At 40.7% G+C, this 24,718-nt stretch overlaps 2 protein-coding genes across 13 annotated transcripts in view; both read left to right on the forward strand.

Annotated features, from left to right (window-relative positions):
• KPNA3 (karyopherin subunit alpha 3) overlaps positions 1-8,448 on the forward strand; it is an 84,708-nt gene extending 76,260 nt beyond the window's left edge. Inside the window, exons 11-17 of the mRNA XM_007105312.4 lie at positions 930-1,061; positions 1,989-2,117; positions 4,270-4,374; positions 4,473-4,544; positions 4,704-4,866; positions 7,117-7,211; positions 7,615-8,448. Coding sequence (XP_007105374.1) covers positions 930-1,061; positions 1,989-2,117; positions 4,270-4,374; positions 4,473-4,544; positions 4,704-4,866; positions 7,117-7,211; positions 7,615-7,713 — 795 coding nt within the window. The 3' untranslated portion in view covers positions 7,714-8,448. The remainder of the gene's footprint in view (positions 1-929; positions 1,062-1,988; positions 2,118-4,269; positions 4,375-4,472; positions 4,545-4,703; positions 4,867-7,116; positions 7,212-7,614) is intronic.
• A 3,810-nt stretch (positions 8,449-12,258) lies between these two features.
• The window catches only part of EBPL (EBP like), an 84,105-nt gene continuing 71,645 nt past the window's right edge, over positions 12,259-24,718 (forward strand). For 5 of the 12 annotated variants that reach the window (XR_003682617.2, XR_008619045.1, XR_008619047.1 and 2 more), the window contains exon 1: positions 17,341-17,745. Coding sequence is in view for 5 of the 12 variants with exons in the window: in XM_024126022.3 (XP_023981790.1) it covers positions 17,575-17,745 (171 nt within the window). In the remaining 7 variants the exon portion in view is untranslated. Of the gene's footprint in view, positions 12,364-17,327; positions 17,746-24,718 lie in introns of those variants that run through there. The other 7 variants (XM_024126022.3, XM_024126020.3, XM_028497712.2 and 4 more) reach the window with 5 other exon arrangements.

Here is a 24,718-nt window from a genome sequence, read left to right on the forward strand (position 1 = left end):
AATTTAGTTTTTTCTCTTCTTATAGGTAATTTGAAATTTGTATCATTCTCAGACACCTAGTAATGTTAAAGGTGCAGGCTATATGTGGTTTTATTTGCTCTTGTTAATACATATACTTTTTTGAAGGTTACATGGAGAGATTTGAATTCAGGTGGCTGCTGTTATTTTAGAGCAACAAATGTCTTTAATTTGAATATTCTAATAGGAAACTTCTCTGGATTTCACATGAGATCCGGCCTGTGGTTACATTCCTCTGTGAAGACACCAAAGAAAACTACATATAAGCTCTTTGACTTTGAATGAGTCAACAAACCTGAGCCTGTTTTTTGTTTTTTATTATTTGCAAAATTAGATGGGTGTAAGGCATGGTTTATACTGTATGCTCTTCAATTGGGACATTTTTCAAGAGATTTACAAATAATTAATTTTTTCCCCAAAGTTAAAATGCCAAGTCATTTCTTTTATGTTTACTTTAATAGTCTGAAAAATTACGTTGCTCAACATGTTTAAAAACTACTAACATGGATAAATGATCTCTTTGGGCTCTTCTAAACTGGAAGCAGCATGATATATTGGTCTCATTCTATGTATAAAGTGTTTCCTCGTGATTATTGGGTATTTAGTTTGTGGGGGTAGGGAGAATTACTTTTCTGCCTGTTTTTAAATTTATCTACCTAATATATAGATATGGAAGTTGGGGTAGAAGTTGTCCCAGACTTCTGTGTGTCACTTTTGTGAAGAGTGGCCTGAGGTAGCCACTGAGAGAGTTTTATCTACTACGCAGCAGATGTATCAGCTTAGCAGATATTTTTGCTACCAAGCTAAAACAAAATTCAGTTACTTTTTATGTCACCATCCCATAAGTGTGTTATGTATTTCAAACATTCAAACAAATACATTAAACGGTAATTCTTTTTTATTTCCTGAAGATTCTTGTGGATACTGTTTGGGCACTGTCATACCTGACAGATGGAGGTAATGAGCAGATACAGATGGTTATTGATTCAGGGGTTGTGCCATTTCTTGTGCCCCTTCTGAGCCACCAGGAAGTGAAAGTTCAAGTAAGTACTTAAACATTTTTTCTTACTTGTGTAAAGTTTGTATTTGTTATAACCAGTTAACTTGTACAACCAGGCTTCAGTTCTGTCTATATGCACATTTCTTCAATATTTCTTGTGCTATTTTGCTGAATCTGCTTTTGTTGATTTCTAAATCTTCATCTCATCCAGATTCTTTGCTGAGTTGCAGACTCATATAGCCAATTGTCCTTGAGTCCTTAGACATATCTTCTAAGAACTCCATTGTCATTTCAACCAGGCAAAAATGAACATACCATCTTCTCCCACAAACCTGCCCTTCTTCCTATATCCCCTTTCAGTGGACAGCATAGTCCAAGCTAGAAACCTTGATATTCCTCCTCTTGTCTCCCCTCCATTACAAAACCCTGTCAATCCTTATTATATAGCTTTCAAATCTGTTTTCTCCTTATATCTAGAGCCACTGATTTAGTTCAAGATTTATTTTCTTTCCTCTGGATAATTGCAACAGCTTCCAAACTGCATTTTCTCCTCTCCCTCTCGTTTCTCCTCACTCTGATTAGGGGTACATGGCCAATAGATCTGTTCATCCCACTTCTGCCGAAGTGACTTTCTAGATAGAAATGTGTGCCCGTTAGAGGCCTTTATTAAAATCTTTCTGTGGTGCCTATTTACTAATAGGTAAAAATAGCTGTTAAAAAAGGACCTTTACAATTTTTATTTAAAAATTTTTTCCAACTATTTTCCACACAATTTTTCTATATAGTTCCAGTTTTCATAAGACTATTGTTTAAAGTTCAAAACTACTTTCCAGTTCTGTGGAATGATTTGTGTAAGAATGCAGTAAATTTTAATCATTCACCCTTTGCATTTTTACATTTTCTCAGGATTATAAAAAATGTAGTATCAGTTTCATCCTAAACAAACTTATAGAAAACATTTTATCCCCAGACAGCAGCCCTCAGAGCGGTTGGCAACATAGTGACAGGTACCGACGAGCAGACCCAGGTTGTTCTCAACTGCGATGTCCTGTCACACTTCCCAAATCTCTTATCACACCCCAAAGAGAAGATAAATAAGGTAAGGTATATAACAGCCTTGTCAGTGCATTTCTTTCTCTTTGTATATCTCAATTTTGACTGCCTTCTTGTTTCTGTTTCTGTTTGCTTGTGATTCTCTTCAAAACCACTCTAGTTAAGATGAGAATTATTTCAAATCACCTCTGCAGTTATTTTGTTTCAGTTTTTAATTGCTTGCTATTAAGTGCTGCCATGATCATCACAGAATAAAATTATTTGTATATTAACCAATGTTTTTATTTCAATAGATTGAGCAGTAGCAAATTAGTAGCCACTAGGTGAGAGTACATATAAAATTTTCCATTGGGTGACCGGTATCTTTTTTTTTTTTTTGCTGGTGTGTTTTATAAACAAATAGATCATAATTTAATCTCCCTATGAAATTAGATTGAACGAAAAACTGCAGTGCCTAAATTAAAGGATCATTAAAATTGCTTTTTTTTAAAAAAAGATTTTAAGCTTAAGATACAATCTTACTGTTAAATATGTGCTTAAGTACTTTAGTCTTCAAGTCTGGCTTATTTCACATTGTATGTTTTCAAGGTTCATCCATGTTGGAGCATGTATCAGAACTTCATTCCTTTTTATGGCTGAATAAATATTCCATTGTGCCTATATACCATATTTTGTTTATTCGTCCATTTGTTGATGGATACTTGGATTGTTTCTACCTTTTGGCTACTATGAATAGTAATGCTACTAGGAACATTGGTTTGAGTCCCTGCTTTTAGTTCCTTTGGGTATATATCTATGAGTAGAATTGTCAAGTCATATGGTAATTGTATGTTCAAGTTTTTGAGGAACCACCAAGCTCTTTTCCATAGGAGCTGCACCATTTTACATTCCTACAAGCAATGTTATGAGGGATCCAGTTCCTTTTTTTAATTATTATTATAGCCACCCAGTACTGTGAAGTGGGGGTCTCGTGATTTTGATTTGAATTTAATTTAATACAGTTTTATCTGCCTGAAATGCCACTATCCCTCAAACTAACAAAACTGATCATTTCTTCTTTGTCATAATTATATTTATATAGTTGCATGACTACAATTTGACAGTTGGATTCTTTTTTAGTATTTATTTATTCATTCATTCATTCATTCATTCATTCATTTTGTCTGCTCCGGGTCCCAGTTGTGGTATGCGGAATCTGAGTTCCCTGACCAGGGATTGAACCCAGGCCAGGGTACTCTCCTACAATCTTTTCATTGTAGAGGAGGAAGAAGATACCCATTTGACACTAAACTTATAATAAACCTATTTGTTCGTGACATAAATCATTTAAGGTTACAATAAAATTTGTTATATAGACCATCCTAGACTAGTTAGAAGCTTAAGTTCTAAATATATCTTGCAAGTAAAACTTTTTAAAAATTATTTATTTTCTTTATATTTTTGGCTGCACTGGGTCTTAGTTGCGGCACGTGGGATCTTTCTTGAGGCATGTGGGATCTTCTGTTGGGGCTCTCTGGCTTCTCTCTAGTTGTGGCGTACAGGTTTTCTCTCTCTAGTTGTGGCGCGTGGGCTCTATAGTTTTGCGGCACGCGTGCTCTGTCGTTGAGGCACGCGAGCTCAGTAGTTGTGGCGTGTGGGCTTAGTTGCCCCATGGCATTTGGGATCTTGCCAGACCAGGGATCGGACCCATGTCCCCTACATTGGAAGGCAGATTCTTTACCACTGGACCACCAGGGAAGTCCCTGCAAGTAAATATTTTTACAATAAAATAATTCACCTTTCTTAGAAGTAGTTTTAACACAAAGTATTAGGAAATTCAGTCTTCTATTTATTTCTATCATCTGTCTTTTAGAGGGAGCTCATGCACCAAAAATACAAGGTCCATGAGTAAAGGCTTTTGTCTGTTTTTTTTCACCGCCATATCACCATTGTCTAAAATAGTGCGTCCGGTATAGTCCTAGGTATCTATATTATTGAAGGTTATGCTAGGTTAATGGGCCCAGATATTATGGATAGAAGTTTCCTTATATGTTTAAAATGGGAGATTCTTTATAACCTAATCACTCTTAGATGCATTTCCCTTAATGCAGCTGAGGTGACTTGTTACTATATATTTAAACTACATTAAAATAAAAATATAAACACATTAAAGATACAGTTTTTCAAATAAAGTTGCCCTTTATTTTGTTCAATTACAGGAAGCAGTGTGGTTCCTTTCCAACATTACAGCAGGCAACCAGCAACAAGTTCAAGCTGTAATAGATGCAGGATTAATCCCTATGATTATTCATCAGCTTGCCAAGGTCAGTCATTGTTAGGAGTTCATCATGTCTGTTAATATATTATAACCAAGACTTTTTGACCAAAAAATTTATTTTAACATTTCTTTTTTAACCTTCAGGGGGACTTTGGAACACAAAAAGAAGCTGCTTGGGCAATTAGCAACTTAACTATAAGTGGCAGAAAAGATCAAGTGAGTTTGGAAAAAAACTGTTAATAGTTGTTAATCCTGGAAAGCATACTACTCTCTTAGGTTTAGGAGTTGTTGATTGTTTATAAGCCCTGTACTGTGTTCTTTTGGGGGAAAAGATAATTATATAAATAAGAGTATCTCTTCTCTTCTGTTGTCTAGGTTGAGTACCTTGTACAGCAGAATGTAATACCACCATTCTGTAATTTACTGTCAGTAAAAGATTCTCAAGTTGTTCAGGTGGTTCTAGATGGTCTGAAAAACATTCTGATAATGGCTGGTGATGAAGCAAGCACAATAGCTGAAATAATAGAAGAATGCGGAGGTAAGAGGGTTGATTAAAGAAAAATAGTTGAGCACTGGAACTCTGAAACATTAGTTCCTTTAAAGACAGCTAATTAGAAAGAAAACTTAGGATATATTGCTATTAATATTAACATCATCCGAGGATGTTGCTATTCTTTTGCTATATTAGTAGTCCAAGAAGATTGTCCAGAAAACAATTGGTTGTGAAAGTCATGCCATAACATTCCTAGAGATTGACAATGCTTTTCAGGAAACACAGATACTCGTCCTGAAGTCACATTGCATAAGAGCAAATTAAAAGCTTTGAAAACCACTATAATAGAGAAACTTACAGGCTTTGTTTAATTTGGCATTTCTCAAACTCCTTGACAGTAAAACACTTGTTTTCATGTTATACCTATTATCATGTGATTCTGTGGACCTCACTTTGTGAAATGCTATTCCATATATTGGAATAGGTTATGGAAAAGGTTAATGATTTCACAGTCATCTAGATATTTTGTTTCAGTCTTATGATTGCTAGAACTCCATGCTAGGGTTATTACTACAGAAATTACTTTGAAATTTTTTTTTTTTTTTTTTTTTTTGTGGTACGCGGGCCTCTCACTGTTGTGGCCTCTACCGTTGCGGAGCACAGGCTCCGGACGCGCAGGCTCAGTGGCCATGGCTCACGGGCCCAGCCGCTCTGCGGCATGTGGGATCTTCCCGGACCGGGACACGAACCCGTGTCCCCAGCATCGGCAGGCGGACTCTCAACCACTGCGCCACCAGGGAAGCCCTACTTTGAAATTTTAATAAGAAAGGACTGTGATTTGAAATACTATATCATTATTTTCTCTGGTAATGACATATGAAGCATATATTTTAAAATTCTGTTTTTAAAGGTGCCTGTTCAATGTGTACTAAATTGCTCAAACCTTAAATTAACTTATCTTAATGTCATGTTTTATTTTATACGTTTTTGTTGACTAATTTGTTCGATTATACTACCGAGTTTATCTTTTTAAGAGAAAACAAATGCGGTAGCGTCATAGAATGTTCAGACTGGAAGTATTTTCTTAATAACAAGAAGAAAATATTCTGGAGATGTTAAGGAGTTTTGTCCACGGTCAGGGAAGTAGTTAGTGATAGAAGCATAATTAAAAGCCAGATCTTCTTACTGTACTACTATTAATTCACTGTTTATTTTGTTTTAAGATGTTTTACTTTTTAAATAATTTGAAATGAACATTGTAGTCTGGTTCAGAACAACTTAACCCAGAAAGTTTGAGCTTGTTACTCCAGCTTTTTATCAAGATAGTTGCTTCTGTCTATGAGATAAATACTTATAATTAGGATACCTATTTACTTAGCATTTTATGATTTTATAAGGCACTCTACATCCATTATCTTTGACACCTATTTTCCCATTTTTCTGGTTTGAATATTACTATATAAAAAATGAAACTATTTCAAAATAACTTAGCTAAAAAGACATTTCAAAGAAGAATATTTATTACTAAGGATTTAATAGACTTACGTACATGATACATGGAGTAAATATATTGGGAATATAAATAAAGGCATTTTATAGTTACTTTTCTGAAAAAGTATTTCCCAGGTTCACTGTAACTATAGGACATAAGCACCCTATTCATTTTTTTTTTTTTTTAAGAAATTATTTCAGGGACTTCCCTGGTGGTCCAGTGGTTAAGACACTGTGCTTCCACTGCAGGGGGCATGGGTTCGATCCCTGGTTGGGGAAGTTCCACATGCCCCATGATGTGGCCAAAAAAAAAAAAGAAAGAAATTACTTCAAAATTTAAAGTTTTATCTTATATTTATATCAATCATTACGTAACATTTGGAAAACAAAGAGAAGGATAAAAATTACTGTATGCAACAGTATGATTATATTAAAGGAGTCCTGGGGGGCGTGGCAGAGATCTTGGTTCTAGTTCTGTCACTAACTTGCCATGTAACCTGAAATAAATCCCTTTACATCTCTGTGCCACAGCTTCCTCATCTGTCAAATGGAGTATTTAGGTGTTTTTTAAGCTGCCTGCTTCAGGGACCAGGATACCTCTAGGGGTTCTAAAGAGGAAGAAATTAGTGGAATGCTGGCCCTCTAACCAGAGCAGCTCAGGGTTTTATCTGTATTTTAGATGAACTGTCATCTTTGGAGGGTGGTGGGAGGGTGTTCTGAGTTCTTTAGGATTTTCCATGATTACAATGAGCACAGTTTTTATTAGTATGTGCCTAGTTATTTTGACTATTTTATTTTTATCAGGTTTGGAGAAAATTGAAGTTTTACAGCAGCATGAAAATGAAGACATATATAAATTAGCATTTGAAATCATAGATCAGTATTTCTCTGGTGATGATGTAAGTATATATTAAAGTATGATGTATCTACATGTACATTAAAATCTATACATAAAGTAAGTTTTCTAAGAATTTTCCATGACTAAATTTATACTGTATTTCTGTCACCTTGTTGCTTTTGTAGTTTGTTAAATGGGAAGAAATGGTAATTATAGAAATGATGTATGTTCAGATAGGTAAAGTAAATCTACAGATACAGGAACTAAAGCATGGGGCAATTTTTAAATGTGTGTTCAATTTTTAATTGTTAGATTTCTTAATAACATTGTTGATTTACTTAAAATGTTTTTTAGGTAACGAAAACATTCATATGGAATTCTCTCCTAAGAAGTAAATCAATTCCGCTTACACTGTAATGTATAGTATCTTAACATAATAAAGATTTTTTTCTTGTTTATTATAGATTGATGAAGATCCTAGCCTCATTCCTGAAGCAACACAAGGAGGTACTTACAACTTTGACCCAACAGCCAACCTTCAAACAAAAGAATTTAATTTTTAAGTTCAATTGAGTGCAGCATCTTTCCCACATTCAATATGAAGCACCACCAGATGGCTACCAAATGACAAGAACAACAAGTACAAAAGGCTCCAAAACATACATGCCTCTTTGTTTTGATGCTTCTAAAGCAAGCCATGTCTCAGTCACTTTGCAGTTGCCAAAAGTCACTATCCACATGGACTGTAAATGCATATGCATGATTTCCTAAACTGTTTTAGAATTCTCCTTAACAATCTCAACTACCCTATTTTTCCCTGTTCCCTGGTGCCACATGCTGACAACCGCAGTCTTCAGTTTAGAATATTCTGTAGTGGTGGCATGTCAGCTGCCCACTTGATATTCCTTTGGAAAATGGTGCGCTATGGATCAAGACACTTTGGTATGACACATACACATGTTGGAAGACTTTAAAGAGGTGCAGTCTGTTCTGAGCCTCCATCATTGTCCTCCACAAACATATTTTCATACTCTTTATGTGGAAGAATAGATTTTAAAGTACAAGCCAAATGATTTTCATTGGTGGAACTGACACAAACAAAAAGTAACTTAAAAAAAAGAAACTTGGTTATTGATTAAACAGATAAGTTTTAAAAAAACTGTACTTCATCTACCAGTAATTGATGTGTTTATTATCTGCCTCAGAAGCCAGGGTTGGAGGAAGAACTTTAGCTATGGATGGTAATGCTTTCGCCATTATACCTAATTTTTGAGAACAGCAAGCCCTATTTGACCACTCACTTCAGCCTGTGTGTTCCTGCTGTTTTGAAGTAATCAAATGCTGTGCATGGTATTTTACCTGAGCTGCAACCTGTTACGGACTTGAACTTCTGTTTAAGTTGAAAGCAAGAGTCCCTGACTATAAAGAAAAAAATAAATAAATAAAAACAAAAACACAAAATTCTAAAGTACCCATTGGTGATATTAAAAAAGAAAATCTTGCTTTCAGCTTTCAGGAGTTAATATTTTTCGTTTTAAATTGATAATTGGGTATGGTTGATTTATATTGGGTTTAAACTGTGGAGCTTTCATGTTTACTGTAATTTAGTCTTAAAATATTTTTTACTTAGTAACCAGTGCTTTTGATAATGTGGTTGGCAACAAAACAACAACTATTTAGAAGTGTCATAAAACTTCATTCGTTGATTATTGGAAAGTTCATTCAGATCCTACTCTAAAAGCATATTCACATATAAAAAGATTCAGACAAGGATCTGCATAGAGGAATAATCTGCAGTTATTTAACATAAACCTGATTTGCAGTGATCTTTAAGTAATTCTGCAAAATCTGGTATTACTATGTAAAGTCATTGCTTTTGGTAAATTGTCTGACCCAGCTATTCATGCAAGAATTTGAAATTTTTTAAACTGAATAATTTGTGCTGTCACAGGAATGGTTTTGTTGCTATTGTTTACTGGGTATAATTTCCCAATGCATTGATGTGAAGGGATAGAAAATCTAAACTAATTTAGTTATCCGATGGGGGGGGGTGTGTATTTACTGTGATGAAGATGAGACAGATGCCATCAGAGCTTTGTGAATCAGCGGGGGTGTTTTCACTGATAAACAACACATAGCAGGTGTGCATTCATTACAAATATATGTATCTGCCAAGGTGGAGCCACTTTAAAGAGTGAGTTTTGTCTTGTATCTAAAGTGGATACAAGAGTATGTTTAAACTGCAAGATTTTTACTTGCTAGAGAATCTGTTTTAATATAGTGGTTTGGCCTCTGATTATTTATAGGTTTTATAAATTTTAGAATCAATTTCTCTTTAAGGTGGCTCAGATTTTTCAACTCTTGTGCACATAAAGTTGAGTTGAAGTTCATTGTGCCTTTTTTTCTTTATCCAAATTTTGAGTTAAAGCTTCATATGGTAACTGCATCCTGTTCAGTAGTCTAAATTTTTGAAACTGTGTGGTGTTCACTAAAAGTAGGAATAACAAAGTCAAAGCTAATTAAGGTCACAAACTTCGGTGAAACCCTTGAAGTCCAAATCTTCTCAATATTGTGAATTGTACCCCTTCCAGTTTACTTTCTTCTGGGCTCTCCATACTTACTGACAGTTACCTTTTAAATTTTGCACACATTGAGATTAAATTGGGCCTCTACTGTGCCGATTCCTATTTCCTCTTGTGTTTTAAGTGCAAACTAACATAAGTGAACATTAGCATCAAGTAGTGCAGACATACGTATGCATTGGCTTGATCCAATTTGTTGTGACCTTATCAGTTTGGAAATGGAAATGCAAAATTTCGTAGGTAAAGGAAACTAAGTATATTGCTGCACTTTTAAGTTTTCAAAACAGTGTTGAAAAATTGCATTGTTTTTATTTTTTTTTTAACTCAGTTAAAAAAGACTAAAACATTCTTTCAAAAGAGGCATCTAAATGTGTTCCTAATTTTGTATATGGGCTTAGGTTTTGTAACCAATAAAAAAGCTGCTATCAAATATGATAAAACATTGAAGAACTTATTTTTGAAAGTATCTTAATTTCCTTATGCCTTCATCATCACATGGTGTTCTCTCTATGTACGTCAGGTGTAAATACCACAACTCATAGAAAGGCCATTTGAGATGATAGTGTAATTATGACTTTCATAAAACAAAAATTCAAGCTTTATTTAAGGCCTGTCTAATCCTTGAAAACAAGAACTTTGGAAGATAGTCATTGAAGTAAGGTTGAGGCTCTAAATGAAATCTTGGATTAATTGAAAGAACAAAGGAGCAGCCAAACTTTTTAGTATACAGGTATTTTTACTTTCATATAATGACACTTCAAAGTATTTTTGAAAGAACTCAGTATATAAGTAAATAAGTTACAATACTCCTATTTAATCTTGCCATAATTTACTTCAGAAGGGTTGTTCTTCTGAGGAGATTAATTAATTGCAAGTAAAAATTTGTGAAAGTTGTCTTACAGTGATGGTTATGAATTTTCTTAACCCTAGTTGAACTGGGGGTTTTAATTAAATCTATTTGGAGAAAGGGAGTATAATTTCTGTACATTAAGCTGTAAGTCTTAAGGCATATAGGCCAAGGAGTTCTCTCTTTTACCCACCACTCATTTGTCTAAAGTGTAAAAGGAACTCTTCATATAAATGTTGTACTTAGTTAAATAACTGAAAAACAGTGGTAGAATGCTTCTCAAAAGCACAGTATATAGATGAGGTTCTATCTGTACATACCTATATACAGTTGACCCTGGAACAACATGGGTTTGAACTGCATGGGTCCACATATGTGTGGATTTTTTTCAATAGTAAATACTGTAGTACTACACGATCGGCAGTTGGTTGAATTCTCGGATGTGGAACCACTTACACAGAGGAACTGCTGTATGGAGAAACTGCGTATATGGAGCGCTGACTATAACTTACAGGCGGATTTTCGAATATGTAGAGGGTCAGCACCTCTAACCCCTGCGTTGTTCAAAGGTCAACTATATAGGTGGGCTCAGTACTCTATAAAGAGAACGTGTTTAGGAAAAGGGATGTGGGAATGCAGCCTGTTCACATCCTTAGCCTCTTCATTTGCCCATGAAATTCCTCAACTAACTTTAACGTAAGTCGGGGTTTTTCAGACCCTTCAATATTGACATTTTAGGGAATTCCCTGGCAGTCCAGTGGTTAGGACTCCGCACTTTCACTGCTGTGGGCCCAGGTTTGATCCCTGGTCAGTGAACTAAGATACCGCAAGCTGCACAGTGCAGCCAAAAAAAAAAAATGGACATTTTAGGCTGGATAATAATTTGTTGTGGGAGGCTGTCCTGTGTATTGTAGGGTGTTTAGTGGCATCCTTAGGCTCTGCCCACTAGGTGTGGGTAGTACCTCTCCATGCTAAAGGCAGGACAACCAAAAACGTCTCAAGACACTGCCAAATGTTTCCGGGGGGCCAGAACTGCCCCAAGGTGTGAACCGTTGTCCTAAATCAATTCAGGTAGAAAATTTCTCCAAAGGAGCCTAAATCATGCCTTTTTGTTCTATGAATAGTGCCAGGCTTTTTTTCAGATACGTAAGATTAAAAAATGAGACAAAAATGTGCCTTTTCTTCATTCTCAGTTTTAGGAGAAAGCAGAGCTATACCTAACCACATTTCCCAAATCCCCTGTGGGTACTGCTGAGCCCATCTACTGCAAAGGACTTGGGATCGGAATGGGAATGTGGAGTAACTAGTTACCCTCTTAAATGTACCTGTGGCTAAAAGAAGTGTGAGACAACCACATGTGGTGATTGCCCTGTGTCTTCTCAGCACTGCCCTGTAGCAGTATTTTTCAAACATTTTTAGTTGAAGATCTTGAAGTTCTCTGAGAAAGCTGGGGTTGGAGCAGAAAAATCACAGCATAGTTTGAAAAACACTTATTTGAAGCATTATGAGAGAATGGCCTCATCAGGAGACTTACAATTTTATTAAAAATGATTAAAAGCAGGGGATCAATGGCTGAGCAGAGCTATAAAGGATGTGTTTGCTGCAGGGAATTTCTTCTACAACATCCTGCTACCCAACTCTGAAGAACTGCCTGCCATCCACCTTCCTGAGTAATTCCCTTTTTTAAAACTGGTCCCGGAAGAAAAATGGGACCTTGTGCCAAGTAATGTGTGAAGCCACAAGAGCAACCGGCCATCTTCACAGGACAGCCATTTTACTTGATGGTAAGGAAGACAGTTTTATGGAACTATAAGCCTAAGTGTTAGAGAGTAAAGGATACATTTTGCATAATGTTTTAAAGATAAAATCAGATTTTTTTGAGGCAGGCCATTTTTATGGACACATTCCTACAGGACGAGGAGCCAGAAGAGTTTGAGAAGTAAATGGTGAGGCGCTCACTCCAAGTGGGCCAGTTGTACTTGTGGAATAGCTTCAGTTGTGACCAAGTCTTTTCTTAATATTGAATAGAAGTCACCACTCTTTTTTTTTTTTTTTTTTTTTTTCCGGTACGCGGGCCTCTCCCTGTTGTGGCCTCTCCTGCTGCGGAGCACAGGCTCCGGCCGCGCAGGCTCAGCGGCCATGGCTCACGGGCCCAGCCGCTCCGCAGCATGTGGGATCCTCCCGGACCGGGGCACGAACCTGTGTCCCCTGCGTCGGCAGGCGGACTCTCAACCACTGCGCCACCAGGGAAGCCCAAAGTCACCACTCTTAAATGACCATCATTATAAATTAACTGTTCTCGATTCTGAGTAGACTTATAGTTATTCCCAAATAGCAGAAGACACATTTGTTTTTATCAGCTTCCTTCCTCAACCTGAACACTCCATGCATTTTAGCCAACCTGCTTATAAAGTCCTTCCTGGACCTGGTTCCTGTCGGCTTCTCGAATTCCAAGGACCCCAGGAATAGAGTGTGGTGTGGCTAGTTTCTGGGTACAATGGAACGGCAACATTCCATTATCTGGCCATTTAATTTTGTTAATGTGGAGGAGATTGTTTCAATTATTTTACAAGCTTCATCACAATTAGATTTGTGATCAAGTAACAGCCTCAGTTCCCTTTGTCTTCAGCTCTCTTCTACCCAGTAGTTAGGCATTTACATTTTTCAAACCTAAATAGAAGAATTTATAAATTTCATTTTATTGATTTCAGCCCAGTTTTCTTCATAATAAGAAAAGATTCCATATCTATATGTATCCTTTCCATGTCTCGAGTCTTTTATAAGTAAGAATTTTGACTAAGCCTTTAGGAACATTCAAATATTTCTTGAGCATCCTATCCAGCCAGGTACTGTGCTAGGGTGCAGGGGCCACACACATGAATAAAAGTAAAAAAGTTATGACAAATGTTAGAAAAAAAGAGATACACAATGATACATAATAGAGGGAATCAGCCTTGTTAGGAAGGTGATAATCAGGCTGGCAGTGAGTTCTTACTAAGTGCCAGCCACTGGCTTGAGTGCTTGAGAAGTACCAACTCAGCCCTCAACAACTCTGTGATGAAGGTTCTATTATCAGGCAGAGGAAAGTTAAGTTTGCCAAAAATTACACAGCTTATAGTGGTGAAGGAAAAGCAGAGTGAATAGGGCAGATTCACTGGAAACTCTTTTCTGGCAGAAAAAAACAGTATATACAAAGTAGGAAGCAGCATGGGAGTCCAGGGAGTGAAAGAAAGTACAGCTGGAGCCAAGCTGGTAGTGGGGAGGGGGACTGCCAGGGGAGGGGCTGAAGAGATAGGCAGGTGCTAGACCACACGCCTGTAAGTCATGTAAAGAAACTTTGGTATTCTAAGAGCAATGGTAAATCATTATTAAGCAAGAGTGATGATAGGAGAATTGTGTTCAGTAACCATCACTGGCTGGTAAGGTAAGGACAGGAAATGTACTTTGGGTTTAGTGATGTGTAAGGTCGAAATAGTGTGAAGCCCTGAAGTAAGAGATGGTGAACAGTGGATAGGATCAAGAGACACTTGGCAGCTAAAACAGACAGGAGCAGGCGATGCTGAGATCTGGAGTTTGGGGAGAGGGAAGTATCAAGGATGATTTCTGTGTTTCTGGGTTGCTGTAACTGATGCATATAAGTAGAGTAAGATAAGGAACACTGCGGGGGGAGTTCCCTGGTGGTCCAGTGGTTAGGACTTGGTGCTTTCACTGCCATGGCCTGGGTTCAATCCCTGGTCGGGGAACTAAGACCCTGCAAGCCTTGAGGTGAGGCCAAAATACAAAAAGAAAAAGAAAAAAGATAAGCAACACAGAGAGACTCAGACATAGGGAGTAGAGGGTGATGAATTCAGTTTGGATTATGTTGAGTGGAGACATCCAAATGACATTCAAGTAGGGCAACTGGAAATACTGGTCTGGGGCTCAGAGGAGGGGGCCGGGCTAGAGATTTGAATCCCCTATTTTGGTGATTATTAAAGCAGAAAGTGAGGGTGAGACTGCCTGGGTTCAGCATTTGGAATGAGAACAGGGCTTAGGACTGAAGTTCCAGCATTCAAGGGGCATGTAGAGGAGGGTGAGCTTGCAAAGGAAACAGAAGGTATGGTTAGGGAGGGGGGAAGAAAAGCTGTGTGTTTTCTCAGAAAACTGAGGGAAAAGAGATTTCAGTGCCCAGTGATGCTGTTGAGAGGTCAAGTAAGGTAAGGACAGGAAATGTCCTTTGGTTAGTGATGCGGAGGTCACTGGTCACCTTAGTGAGAGCTGTATCACTGCAGTAATGAGGGTGGAAACTAGAGTAGGAAGGACTGAGGAAAGGGCATAATATGAAGACAGTGAATCTAATCAGTTTCTTAGGCTTTTATTTTGCTCGGAAGGGGAACAGGGCAGGATAGTCCCTAGAGTGGTGTGGGGAAATTGATGGGGCAAATCCAGTTGAGAAAGACATTGAATATACAAGAGAAGAGCAATCATCAATTTTCCAAGTTACAGGAGAGAATCCAAGGCATAGGTGGCAGGACTGGCCATACTCCTTCAGTCAGCAGTTATTTAATTGAGCAACTAGTATATGTCAAACTCTGTAATAGGTGCCAGAGATACAGCAGTAACCAAGCCAGACACCTGGCCTTGTGGAGCTTATACTCTAGTGGCAAGAGACTAACAATACATGTATAAATAAATAATTTCATCTAGTGTCAACTGCTATGTAAAAAATGATACGGAGTAACTAAGGGGGAAAGTTTTGAATTTGTGTTCAATGCCAGAAATCATTTTTTAAATTGTGTAAAATACACATAAAATTTCCCATCTTAAACATTTGCAAGTGTACAGTTCAGTAGTGTTAAGTGTATTTATATTGTTGTGCAACCACACTCCAGAACTTTTTCATCTTGCAAAATTGAAACTCTATAGCCATTAAACAAGTCACCTTTTCTCCCTCCCCCTAGCCCCTGGCAAATACCATTCTGTATTTCTGTCTCTAGGAATATGCCTACTTTAGGTGCTTCATATAAGGGGAATCATGCAGTATTTGTCTTTTTGTGACTGGCTTATTTCACATAGCATAATGTCCTCAAGGTTCATCCATGTTGTAGCATATCAGGATTCCCTTTTTATGGCTGAATAATATTCCATTATATGTACACACCACATTTTAAAACAACAAATGATTTTTTAGCATAAGTACCCTAGTTAATGCTAGCATAAGTGTATACTTAAAATTTCGTTTTTTAAAAAAATCTGAAATTCCAATTTATCTGGGCATTCTATATTTTACCTGGCTACCCCAAACTGAAAACACAGGCTTGATCAATAAGGGTTACAATCTTTTTTAACTCTGACTTCTTTCTCCAGTGCCAAGTCTCTAAGTAACAGAGGCCTATGGAAGGTAGAGGGAGAAGTTTAAAAGCAAACAAAAAGATGGAGAAAAAGTAGAGAGAAAAGGTTAACATGGTGATCAGAACAAAGGGGCATGTCACTCGAGGAGAGCTATACAGTCGTCCCTCGGTATCCACAGGACATTGGTTCCAGAGGCCCCGGTGTGTACCAAAATCCGTGCACGTTCAAGTCCCATTAGTTGGCCCTTCCTATCCACAGATGCGAATCCTGCGAATATAGAGGGCCGGCTGTAGTTGTCAATATATTAAGTATCTACTCACACTGCAGGGTCAAAAAGCAAAGGCCTTGGGGACACCCAATCATGGGCTCTGGCCTCGGCCCAGCCACTGAGCGTCCTTAGACAAATTATTTAATGTCTGAGCCTCTTCACATTTGTAAAATAAGAAAACACTGAACTCCAAGGGTTGTTGTGAAGATAAGCTACCACAGGTTAAAAAGCATTTACTGGGGCTTCCTTGGTGGCGCAGTGGTTGCGCGTCCGCCTGCCGATACAGGGGACACGGGTTCGTGCCCCGGTCCGGGAAGATCCCACGTGCCGCGGAGCGGCTGGGCCCGTGAGCCATGGCCGCTGAGCCTGCGCGTCCGGAGCCTGTGCTCCGCAACGGGAGAGGCCACAACAGTGAGAGGCCAACGGAAGAGGTCACAACAGAGAGAGGCTCGCATACCACAAAAAAAAAAAAAAAAAAAAGCTTAAAAAGCATCTACTACCAAGCTGATGTGGCCTATTGCTTCTCTCCCCCATACTCTTGCTGCTTTTTGGATTTTTTTTTTTAATTTATTTATTTATTTATTTTTGGCTGCGTTGGATCTTCGTTGCTGCGCGTGGGCTTTCTCTAGTTGCGGCGAGCGGGGCCTACTCTTTGTTGCGGTTAGCAGGCGTCTCATTACAGTTGCTTCTCTTGTTACGGAGCACTGGCTCTAGGTGCCCGGGCTTCAATAGTTGTGTTACATGGGCTCAGTCGTTGTGGCTCGTGGGCTCTAGAGCACAGGCTCAGGTAGTTGTTGTGAACGGGCTTAGTTGCTCTGTGGCATGTGGGATCTTCCCAGACCAGAGATCCAACCCGTGTTCTCTGCATTGGCAAGCGGATTCTTAACCACTGCGCCACCAGGGAAGTCCCTGCTTTTTGGATTTTTAAGATATGGGGTCAGAGTAAGCCACAAGGGCTTTAAAATGCCTAATGGTGGTTGCTTGCAAGAGCCTAATTAGAACCTTTTGTCCCTAAAATTCTCCCCGCTCCATTGGCAAAATTTCCACCATCTGGATTTCACTTTGTAGTGTAAGGCTTTGAACCTTGTTAAAAACCACACTGCGTCAAAAGGTGTTGGCCCTATTACCAGTCCTTCGGGCGTGGTCTGGGAATAGGTTTGGTTCCGGCAGTAAAGCGAGGAGGTGAGCACGTTCCTGGCTTGAGAAAACCTCCGGGCTCTGACAGCCAGCTACTCGGCGGGGCTGCTGGACGACCAGGCGGAAGGGTAAGCCTCCCTCCGCTCCACTCCGCCCCGCCCCGGCCGAGTAGCCCCGCCCCCTCACCGCCCCTCCTCTCCCGGCGCACCGGGCGATCCTGGCTGTTGGTGTCCCGCAGTCGGCGGCGGGAGCAGGAAGCATGCGCGGTGGCTGGGAGCTGGGCGCCGCGGCTGGAGGCCCGCTGCTGCTGTGCGCCGCGCTGCTGGCCGTGGGCTGCGCACTGGGCCTGCGCCTGGGCCGCGGGCTGGGGGCTGCGGACCGCGGGGCGCTAGCCTGGCTCTGCTTCGACGCCCTGGTGCACTTCGCACTGGTAAGTGTGGTCGCCTCGTCATCGAAAACGCGGGCGGGCGCCGCCTCTCTTGGGACCCTTCCCTCCCTCGTCCCAGAGAGTTTCCAGAAAATGACATGGACGACTCGGCCGCCCCGTCCCCTGTGGCGGGAGACCCGGGAAACCTCTGGAGGCCGCGGTGCCCGTGGCCTTTGGCCAGATGCTACACCTCTCCGAGGTCCCAAGTCTGTAAAAAGAGAGTGCAGCCTCCCTATGGTGCCAATTCCTCTACCAAAAAAAAAAAAAAAACACAACCAGAAAACAATGAAAATTGTTATTCGTGTACGATGTTGTTAGTCGGTTTGTAAACTACCGAAAGGCCTTGGCTTACTTAACATCTTATCCTGCACATAAATGTTGAACGTAATTGAGTTTTTGAATGCCCCAGAGGGAGCAGGGAGAGGTGATGAGGCGTGCTGGGCCCTGGACCAAAAACCAGCCCCCCGCCCCGCAATAGTAATCACCATTTATTGGGTGACGACTGTATGCAGGCACAGTACTGTGTTTAAAATTTCTGACCTATGAACACCCCGTAAGGTACTTATTATTGTCCCCATTTTACAGAGGAGAAAACGGGCCCTGCAAAGTTAGGTGACTTTATAGTGCCACACAACTGGCATGATTCAGAGTCAGGATTAGTCTGGCTCCAAAGCTTGCACTTTCTTTCACGCCAGGCTTTAGGAAACATATCCTTAAAAGTTCAACTCACTTTATAAATGGCCAGGACGGTTGTATTTAAGGGATTCTATTGAAAATGCCCCCCTCCCCGTGCACGCACTTCTTATTTTAAAGCTTTATTTAAAACTATGCCACAGGGGTTTCCCTGGTGGTGCAGTGGTTGAGAGTCTTGCCTGCCGATGCAGGGGACACGGGTTCGTGCCCCGGTCCAGGAGGATCCCACATGCCGCGGAGCGGCTGGGCTGGTGAGCCATGCCCGCTGAGCCTGCGCGTCCGGAGCCTGTGCTCCGCAATGGGAGAGGCCACAACAGTGAGAGGCCCGCGTACCGCAAAAAAAAAAACAAAAAACTTTTTTTGCAAATTTGACCTTGCTTAAATCTAGGCAGACCTATAGCTAATGTGAAGCCAGAGTCTATACAGTCCATCCTCCTCGGCAGCTGCGGATTCAACCAGTGGAGAATAGAAAATACCAGAAAGAGAAAAAAAAAAATTCCAGAAATTTCCAAAAAGCCAAACTTGAATTTGCCACCCTCACAACGTACTTCCCCGCAGCTATTTACATAGCGTTTCCATTGTGTGAGGCATTAAAGGTAAGCTAGAGATGAGTTAAAATATAAGGGAGGATGTCAGGTTCTATGCAAATACTACTCCATTTTTACCTAAGGAACTGGAGCATTTGCGGATTTTGGTATCCCCAGGGGTCCTGGAAGCAATCCACCTGAGGATACTGAGGGAGAGATGGAGTATTGAGAAAGAAAGAGAAAGCAAAGTTTTGGATAATCATCTAGGGCTATAGATGTTTATCCGTTGGATATGTGTACATACCAGATGTTGCTGGAATGATGAAATTCCTTCTTTCCTAATAGTCAACTTGTGGAGATAACAGACGGTAAATACTTCCCTTAACTCCTTTATTTATAGAATTGATTTTTAAGCTGTCACTGAACACAAGGTGTCCCAAAGAACAGGGGCAGTAAAACAGGTTGCTAGGCCCACTTAAGAGAGTATTATATTTTAGACACACAAAAAAGTTATAAAAACACTAAAACATATACACATATGTCTACCACCTGGTTTAAAATTAATTCTACTTTTCATGCACAGACTGTGACAAGTAGCACTACACACATCTCCATTTGTGGCAACTTGAGGTGTAGCCCCATGGGTGGAATCATTGCTCCACTCTCCCCACTCCTTGTTCTGAAGGAAATGCCCCCCTGCCCCCGCCCACGGCCCCATCTTGTGCCATTTACCTGTCCCAGCTGCAAAACATCCCACTGTTTGAATGCACCATATCTTAGTTCTTTAATTCTAAAATGCACATTTTTTCGCATGTTGCAACAATGAATGACATAACCACTGTGGCTTCTTTTGTTATTTTATGTCTCTGAGATTGGGATATATCTTACAATTGATGAAGAAATATGATAAATAAAAACAGGCTCGTTGGGCTTCCCTGGTGGCGCAGTGGTTGAGAGTCCGTCTGCCGATGCAGGGGACACGGGTTCGTGCCCCGGTCCAGGAAGATTCCACATGCCGCGGAGCAGCTGGGCCCATGAGCCATGGCCGCTGAGCCTGCGCGTCTGGAGCCTGTGCTCCGCAACGGGAGAAGCCACAGCAGTGAGAGGTCCGCGTACCGCAAAAACAACAACAACAACAAAAAACAGGCCCGTTAATATTGGCCGGTTAAATTTACTATTTACACACTGTTTCAACCAGCATCTTGGTACACAAGTCTTAGAGATTGGTGAGAAGGCACTTGACTAAGTGGTTGAGGCCTGCAAGACAAATGCATGTCCGTATTATTTTTGAGATAATTGGGAGTTCGTTGCAAGAATACCTAGAAATGTGGCAGGAGCTAAGATTGGAATGTAGAGGCTGGAGGAAACCTGAAACCACAACTCACTTGTTCCCACTAGAACCTGAGCTGCCTCTCCTCACCCCTTTTGCCTTTACTTCTCAAATAGAGGAGATGTTTGGGTTTGTTGGCCACCATCAAATGCAGAGCTCCCCTATTGGACAGTTTCAGGGCAAGCATTCCCAGAGGCAGTTCACCTCCCAGATGTCCAGCCAGACTGTGGTTATTAGGGGCTGCAGAACTGACCTTCAGTTTCGTCAGTTATGGCCAAGATGAAGGTCTGGTTCATCTCCCATCTGGTAGGAGCCATGGTGACATACATGAGGAAATCAATGGCATGACTCTCCATCCCTCAAAAGTTGGCAATAGGCATTTCTTGCACTGGTGCTTCATGGGTTTTCCCTCATCTGCGATCTAAGTATAGCATTCTAGGCATGGCCAGAGCCTGGAAGCAGGATGTATACTCCTATGTTTGGGAAACATCTGGAAGTCCAGATTGATTAGAGCACAAGATTTACATAGGGTAAGATTCCAGCAACATCTCTCCAACTGACAAACATCTACAGACCTAGATGATTATTGAAAACTTTGCTTTCTCTTTCTCATTACTATGATCCTCCTTTGGTATGCATGGTAGGTTGCTTCCATGACCCCTGGGGATACAAAAATCCTCGAATTCTCAAGTCCCTTATATAAAGTGGGAGGACAGGCAGGAAAGGGAACTTGAATGACAGGTAAGACTTGGAGTTTTATTCTGTGGTAGGAAGCCATTGAAGGGTTTCAAGCAAGGAAGTACGGCCAAAGTAGACCTTTCAAAAGATAGTTTGGTGGTGGTGTGTTAAGTCAAACTGTAAGGGGTCTGAGATTTTGCCCTTCTTACAAGTTAAACAAGTTAGCCTGGTTGATTCCCCAAGCTCCGCAGGGCAATACACTGAGGGCCAGATGATACCTGCGCATGCTGGGGGTGCATTACAGGAGAAAAGCCCCAAATTAGGCTCCCTTCTTATATGGAGCTGCTGGTGACCTGCTCATACTTCTCTCTGGAGAGAGACTGTATCTTTACTCAGGCATGAAAACAAATCTTCTCTGGGGAAGAGGAGGCGAGGTCTTTTTCTCAGGAGGGAGATGTCTCTAAGCTCTACTTCCCTGGAATGTTTCCTTACATAAATATTCTTAAATTATCTGTAAATGCCTGTGCTCAGACATCCCAGACAGTGCAGGACTAGGAGGTAGTCAAGGAGAATTGTCTCCCACCAGGTGCAGGGTGGATTGGAAAGGACAGTTCAGGGGCGAGAAGATCAGCTAAAAGCAATTGCAGTATTTTAGGAGTGAGAAGAAAGAGCTGAGCTAAGGTGATGGTGGAAGTTAAAATGGGGAGGAAAGATAAATACGAGAGACTTTGCAGGGGAGAATTTTGTAAGTCAAAGTGACCCCTTTTACATTGTGGGTGGAGATGATCTTGGGGTTTAGAACCTGGCCGACATGGATAATGTTGATAACGTTAACAAAGATAGGAAAGTCGGATTTTAGAACTGTGAATCTGGGGCTGGGGGTGTGGTTGAGGGGAGATGGCCAGAAGGCATTGAAAATGTAAGACCTGTTGGGAAAACAGTCAGGGCAGAATAGAGAGTTGGAAGTTCTTCACTGCCTTGGAGGAGACAACAGGAAGCCCTGGGGATGAGTGACTTCTGAGTAAGAGAAAACAGAAAGGTGAAAAGACTGAGGGATGACAGCAGAGTCTTTTAAAATGTCTGCATTGAACAATCAGGGAGAGGAGGATCAGGAAGGGGAGAAAGTGGGAAAGACCAAGAACAGGATAGTGCTGGGTCCCGGGACCCAAGGGAGGGAATGTCAAGATCCCTGTTAAATGCGCAGCACCATTAAAAAATTAAAATTTAACATTTAAAAAAAGGTGAAGGCTGAGCCAGGGCCTCTGGGACCAGCCATCAGGAAGTCAGTGGTAGAGTATTATTGCTTGAATGGAGGGACCAGGAGCCAGAGGCAGGGGCTTAGCAGGTGGGATAGAGAAGAAGTGGAGGCTGCATATGCAAGACCTTCAGGAGATTTGGTGGTGGGAGCAAGGAGAGTGTAGGAAGGCACCGGCTTAAAGAAAAATGGACAATCCAAGGGTTCTGAGTTTTATTCAGGGACCTTACTGAAGACTATGGCCCGGGAGACAACCTCTTGGGAGCTCTGAGGAAACTACTCGCAAAAGATGGGGGAGAAACCAGCTTGTTTATGGTTTTTGGCTCGGGAATACGTGCAGTCAGCCTACATCTTGGTAAAAGATCACTGCTAGTCGCAAAGAGCAGATATCTCCAGTTAATGATAGCAGTGCTTTTCCACGTACAGGAAGATGCAAGAATCTGGGCTTTTAAAAATTCTTCCTGAGATATGCGTCTGACTGTCTATGGGGCCTGTTTTTTTCTGAAGCACAGAGTGTCTCACCCTGTCTTTCATCCCAAGTTCCTCTCAGGTGCGCTGTCAGCGACTGCAGTGGCTATTGACTTAATTCTTGTAGAGCTGGGAGCTGAGCAACACCCTTTGTTCTTCTTTGTTTACAAAGGAAAGCTCACAAGACTGGCAGGGGCAGGCGAGAGACTCTGGGTTTAAGATGGGAAGGTCTGAGCGTGTTTGTGAGCAAGAGCCTGGTCACGGGGAGGGTGAAGGGCAGAGCTGTGTGTGCGCACAGACACCATGTGCTGCCTGGCCACGTGAACTGACCTCCAGCAGAGCTGAATCTGCCTGAATCTACCACTTGTCCTCTGCTCAAGCCCCTTGACTAGTCATTCCCACCTTTTCATCACTGTGGAGCACAACTTGGACTTGTCCGTCAGGGTGCAGGACAGTTGTCACAGAAAATCTGGGCTGGGTAGTCTCTCCATTCATTCTGCCTTAACACCCACGGGTAGTCTTTCTTCAAGAAATCCTGAGACTGCTTAAGTCCCTATTGATTTGTGTATTTTGGACATTACCCTTTTCCATTTAACATCACCATCTGTTCTTCGCCTTCCACCACAATAACTTCAGCCTCCGACCTTGGGACTTTCTAAAAATTTCTTCCTCCTCCTACTTTACCATGAGGTCTGAAGTTGCCTTTTAATTCACCGTCTGTTACTGTCTCCTGTTTTCCTTTCCTTTTTTGGCATCGTCATCTTCATCAGTTCTGCTCTAAGATAGATATCCTCTCTGGTAAATGAAGTTATAGTCCTTGTGCTGTTTGGTGAGCCTGGTGAATCACAGTTAGTTTAGCTGTATATTAATGGTAAACGTTTATTATGGTTAATTTTACATGTCGGCTTGACTGGGCCATGGGGTATTAAAAAAAGACGTTTTTTTAACCTCTTTATTGGAGTATAATTGCTTTACAATGGTGTGTTAGTTTCTGCTGTATAACAAAGTGAATCAGTTATATGTATACATATACGTATATCCCCATATCTCCTCCTCTTGCGTCTCCCTCCCTCCTAGCCTCCCTATCCCACCCCTGTAGGTGGTCACAAAGCACCGAGCTGATCTCCCTGTGCTATGTGACTGCTTCCCACCAGCTGTCTATTTTACATTTGGTAGTGTATATATGTCCATGCCACTCTCTCACTTTGTGCCAACTTACCCTCCCCCCTCCCCGTATCCTCCAGTCCATTCTCTAGTAGGTCTGCGTCTTTATTCCCGTCTTGCCCCAGGTTCTTCATGACCATTTTCTTTTTGTTTTTTAGATTCCATATATATGTGTATGGTATTTGTTTTTCTCTTTCTGACTTACTTCACTCTGTATGACAGACTCTAGATCCATCCACTCACTACAAATCACTCAATTTTGTTTCTTTTTATGGCTGAGTAATATTCCATTGTATATGTGTGCCACATCTTCTTTATCCATTCATCTGTCGATGGACACTTAGGTTGCTTCCATGTCCTGGCTATTGTAAATAGAGCTGCAATGAACATTGTGGTACATGACTCTTTTTGAATTATGGTTTTCTCAGGGTATATGCCCAGTAGTGGGATTGCTGGGTCATATGGTAGTTCTATTTGTAGTTTTTTAAGGAACCTCCATACTGTTCTCCATAGTGGCTGTATCAATTTACATTCCCACCAACAGGGCAAGAAGGTTCCCTTTTCTCCACACCCTCTCCAGCATTTATTATTTCTAGAGTTTTTGATGATGGAGGTGCTACCTCATTGTAGTTTTGATTTGCATTTCTCTAATGATTAATGATGTTGAGCATTCTTTCATGTGTTTGTTGGCAATCTGTATATGTTCTTTGGAGAAATGTCTATTAAGGTCTTCTGCCCATTTTTGGATTGGCTTGTTTGTTTTTTAGATATTGAGCTGCATGAGCTGCTTGTAAATTTTGGAGATTAATCCTTTGTCAGTTGCTTCATTTGCAAATATTTTCTCCCATTCTGAGGGTTGTC

Source organism: Physeter macrocephalus, chromosome 13 (assembly GCF_002837175.3).
Source record: "Physeter macrocephalus isolate SW-GA chromosome 13, ASM283717v5, whole genome shotgun sequence".
Taxonomy (NCBI): domain Eukaryota; kingdom Metazoa; phylum Chordata; class Mammalia; order Artiodactyla; family Physeteridae; genus Physeter; species Physeter macrocephalus.